This window comes from Temnothorax curvispinosus, unplaced genomic scaffold, assembly GCF_003070985.1.
Source record: "Temnothorax curvispinosus isolate PA1 unplaced genomic scaffold, ASM307098v1 QBEX01000512.1, whole genome shotgun sequence".
Classification (NCBI taxonomy): domain Eukaryota; kingdom Metazoa; phylum Arthropoda; class Insecta; order Hymenoptera; family Formicidae; genus Temnothorax; species Temnothorax curvispinosus.
The window spans coordinates 97,218-102,348 of NW_020210292.1; the positions used below are offsets into that span (position 1 = coordinate 97,218).

Below are 5,131 nucleotides of genomic sequence, written 5' to 3' on the forward strand. Positions count from 1 at the left end.
GGAGTGTAAACACCCAAAGTTGGGTGTAAACACCAAAATCTTTGGTGTTTTTTTCGTAAGGGCTCCAACGCCCATTTCCGTGAGAACGCAACCAATATCTTTTTTTCGTCTCTCCGATTTTTATTTACAAATAATACATTTGTGAAATTCAATAACGTTACAACAGACGCTTCTGGTATTAATTTTGTCAGTACCGTCTGAATAAACGAATCTGATTTTTATTGTAATCAGTACCGTCCGAATAGACGCTTCTGACATTTATTTTTATTTTATTTTTGTATTATGGGCCCCTCCAACGCCCATTTCCGTGAGAACGCAACCAGTATCTTTTTTTCGTCTCTCCGAATTTTATTTACAAATGATACATTTGTAAAAATCAGTAACGTTACGCTTCTGGCATTTTGTCAGTACCGTCAGAATAAACGTATCTGATTTTTATTACAATCAGTACCGTCCGAATAGACGCTTCTGACATTTATTTTTACTTTTTTACCCAGGTATGTTTTCAATATTCAAATATCTTTCTAAATATTATTGCAGTGTACGTAACTTTCTAAATAATTCTAAATAATAATCGTATGTTTTCATTGTCTTGTGAAAGGCAACAGTTCATTTCCCTCTATAATTTTCATAAAGTGTTGTCTCATGCACTTTAAGTTCTTGAAATATTTTTGTTGAGAAGGAGCCCAAAGGGGAGTCCTCATGTGCATGGGCGATGAAAACGGGCGTTTGTGAACGCTTTGATAGTCTTCCTTCTCCTCTATATATACTATATGGCAGTCCGACAGTCCGCCTTTACACCAGCCTCATGTAACACATCTTTTCACACGTCTTGTATTCTACATTAAATATCCGATCTTAAGTAAAACTGTATTACTCACTTATCAACCTAACGACAATTTTTCATCACAAGGATTGCCTCTTAAGGCTACAGTTGCAGCAAAAGTTGCGGCGTAAATTTCGCAACTTGTACCGTCTGGTTGTGCATCGACTTTCTCAAAAATAATATCACTTTGCCTTATTTTTGGATATCGACGCTTTATATATTCGCTTTCCTTGAGCACTAATCTGTTGTATGTACAGCCAGGTATACTGTCATATACGAACAGTTTGGTGCCATCACAAAATATACATCGCCAGTGTTGAATTCCCTCTGCAAAGTATTTATTTTTTCCTTTAATTATTTGTAAGCTTAAATCGCTCTTACTAGCGTCAATATAATCAGGCAATCCTTGATACTGTACACTTTGCGTTTCAAAAGGAGTACTTTGTCTCACAATGCGTAAAAATTCATCTATTGATTCGTCCGTTAGTTCGTCTCCGGACAAGACATTCTGTCTCATAATAGAAATAGGTATAATAACTTCATCTAAATTTATCATTCGTCTTGCCTTATCCTCTTCGGTTATATCTCGCTTGTACACGGAGAGAAATGTGTTTTGATTATCGCACGAGTTAGCCGATGCGATGGTAACATAGATCGCGCTGTGCGCTAGAAGCGCCACGCTCGATCTATTAACCCACGGAATAATTCGATTGCAGTACAGACTTGTGGGACTCTATGCATAGTCTATGTTCGTGGCAAATGAGAATGAGACCCATGCGACTGTCGCCCCGTCTATGAGTCTTTATCACACTAGTCGTTAGCTCTAATACCCCCCATCACGCCGTGCAAAATTCGCTCGAGGGCCATACGCTTTTAGCATGGGCCTGCGAGTAAAGATTATTGCGTAATTATTGCAAAGAAGCGAACGAGCTGGTACGTTCATGGTGTTCATGGTGTAGTGCACAGATTGATAACCGTGGTACGTGTAAATATACGAAAAAGGTAATTAAAGTATTACATATATTATTTATTGTATTAATTGCAAAAAACACCTTCTTCCTTCCTAGAGCAAATTATGTCGCTTCCAAACACATTCCTTTCGTCAGATCACTCAAATGATTCATTTATATTACTTGATGTAGATTCCGGCCCATCAGTGCAAACATCGAATTTATGTAATTCAAGTAATGTAGGCAAGTTTAAAAGAAAAGTGCTTTTATTAAAACCATTACATATATTCTTTGTAAGTTAGAAAATAATACTATCGTCAGTTAACATGTATTTAGAGATTGCTAATTTTTCTGAACTCGCTGTGATTCTAAAGATATAAAATATTGCCACAAAAAAAGATGCGTCAAGACCCGATAAGATCTAAAAAAACAAATATTCCAAATAACACAAAATAATTCCAAATATTTTCTTTCCATTTTATACTTATCTGATAATATTAACCTAATGAGTATATTTCAAATTTGAACAGAATTAGTTCAAAAAGTGCATGTTAAGACATCCTAGCTTTTTTGGCAGTAATCAATGCCTATAATAGAATCACTGTGATAGCTGAATCTACTATGCATTATAATAATAATGACAATTAAACTTATTACTTTCTTATGTATATATAGATATTACCAAAAAAAGATCTTCGAATTACATTTATCAAGTTTTAATGAAAACTTATGATGGAAGCAGTCAAATAGACATGTATGATTTTGAAGCCACAAAAGAAAATTATGAGAAACTGTTGGAAACTAAAAAAAAAACATATTTTTCCAAAAACAAGGTGGCAAAGTGTATTATTGGTGATGAATTTCATCGAACAAAATCACTAACGTAAATTAGATTACATTTAAAAAATAAGAAATATATTTTGAATGAATATTGCAAGCATATTTTTTCATTGTAATCAATTTTACAGTATATCACCAGACAGACTTGAAGAGTTAGCTGAAATCACTGTCCAACTATTCACATTGCACTTAAAAGAAAGCTACTACGTACGATCAGGAAACGGTAAAAGTGCAAGTGGAGCCTTTCAAATCGTCTACGCAAAAGAACGAGAAAAAGCTTTTGCCATTGGCAAATTAGAATTGCAACCAAATCGAAAGAGAAAAAGAAGTTCAGAAGGTGTGTGATTTTTTAATTTATTTACGTACTTTCAGTGTAATATGCCTGATTTTCATGATGAAAACAAAACATTTGTACAATATGGGACGTTTTTTAACTATAAATATAAAGTTTCTCTTTGAAATCAATAATTTTATAGACATTACAAATGAAGAAAATAGTTATACAAATTATATATAAATATTACTAATATTTTATATAAATGAGGTAATTGGTATTCTTTCGACGTTTACTCACATACTATTGTATTATGTAATTATTATTAATTATTTTTTAGATAATCTTGAATCGTCTGAATTACAAGAACTGTTAAAAAAAGTTGAAATCATAGATAATGATTTCCGCCAGAAATGGTGCCACACTGCACTGACAGAAAGAGTGGAGTTTTATAAAACCTCAGATTTAAAAACAATTTTGAATAAATTTCAAAACTACTGCAATCCTTCAGGATATCTCTTGGTTAGCAATATTAAAAAATTCTTTTTTAATCAAAACATAATGGAGTGTAATGTAGCAACTTGATTTTCGGTTATTTTTATTTTCAGATCAAAGCTGATTTCTGTACGTATTTTAAAAAATCGAGTGAAGAATTTACACAAAAGTGGCCTGACTTAGCCAAAAAAATAATAAAAATTGCTCAGACAAAAAAAAAAGATATAGAGATAAATAATATCCTGACAAGCAACTTACCAACAAAAGGAGAAGGTCAGTTTAATCTTCTGAATAATACATGCCACTTTAATTTGTAAATAATATTCATTTCCCAATTTATTTTCAGAACATACCCAAACAGTAGCGTTAATTTTATTACCACATTTATTTAAAAGAATAACCAAATTAACAACTCGATCAAAATCAAAGACGGCCTGGATTCCTTCTGTATTAGAAGTAAAAAAATCGTTCATTTATTACATAAAGGTAAATCCTTGAAGTTTAACGACGTTAGGCGTTTTCCAATAAATAATTTCAACTAATTACCGCATGCAAATATCTATATACAAATAATTATTATGTGCAAATTAATTACAATATACATTATATACAATTAATTATATACAAATTATTATTTACAAATGTTATTATTATTATTTTACTGTATACAAATTTATATACAAGCTTATAGATATATTATTACTGCGTAGGTTTAAGCCCACATCGAAAAGCAGTTAATTCAGAAAAATAAATCGAAAAAAATAGCTATTACTAATAAATAATAATGAATAAATAACATCAAAGCACTTTATAAATAATAATACTTTTTACAGGACATTGACGATTTCAACAGAACTTTACAAGATGCGAACCAAGATGTGCTTAATCTGTATGCAGAACATAAGCTGCCCATAGCACCTTACGTTGTTGTGATCGGTTCTTCACTAGCTGACATAAAATCAGCGTATGTCGTTCTGAACGAATTCACGTATCAAGTCGCAACCGCAGCGCTGGCAGTTGATTTGTATATACAGTCTATGAAAATCTTTCACCAACCATTTCCATTAGCAAGCAATCACGTATGGCAATTTTTGGAAACAACTATTTATGATTTTAAAGTTAAACCATACAGCGGAGTAACATCTCTCATTGAAAGAATCCAGAAATTGTAGTTTTAAGTTTAAATTTAAGATATTTTTTATATGCAAATAATTTTAATTATTGATATAATTATTTTTAATTTTTGATATTTTATTCATTGAATTTAGAACGGATAATTTTAATATAAATGTAAATGTTTTTTTGGCTAACTGACAAAATATAGTTATATAGTTGCACATATATTTTTTTCTAAACTCATTCATTTACCGATAATATGGATATTCCACAACAAATTGATAATAAAATGAATCAAGATATAACGCTAGAGACAATGCATACAGAAATGTTGAAGTTTACTCTGGGTTTATACAATAATCCTTTGCTTTCGCGTAAAGCTGTTGATAATGTCATTGCTACTTTTAATACCTTTCTTTCAGACATATTTGTTCCTTTTTTGCAAAAGTCGATGGAAAATGAATTGAAACCGCTGACAGACTCAAATAGTTATTATAAAACGCAATTTATTTTAGAACAAAGCAGAAATATATTTCAGAAATATTGTACAGAACATTCGCGATTTAACATTTACAACAAAGAAAGTGCGTATGTTCATCCTGAAAGTTTCCAAATTGGACAGGAACCTGT

At 31.5% G+C, this 5,131-nt stretch overlaps 1 protein-coding gene across 1 annotated transcript; it reads left to right on the forward strand.

Annotated features, from left to right (window-relative positions):
• Positions 1-1,470: 1,470 nt before the first annotated feature.
• Positions 1,471-4,586, forward strand: LOC112454637. Its single transcript, XM_025016135.1, has 7 exons — positions 1,471-1,828; positions 2,452-2,659; positions 2,745-2,953; positions 3,231-3,412; positions 3,499-3,658; positions 3,732-3,871; positions 4,219-4,586. The coding sequence occupies exons 2-7, from the start codon at positions 2,496-2,498 to the stop codon at positions 4,555-4,557; spliced, it is 1,194 nt and encodes a 397-aa protein (XP_024871903.1). The 5' UTR covers positions 1,471-1,828; positions 2,452-2,495; the 3' UTR covers positions 4,558-4,586.
• The last annotated feature ends 545 nt before the right edge of the window (positions 4,587-5,131 follow it).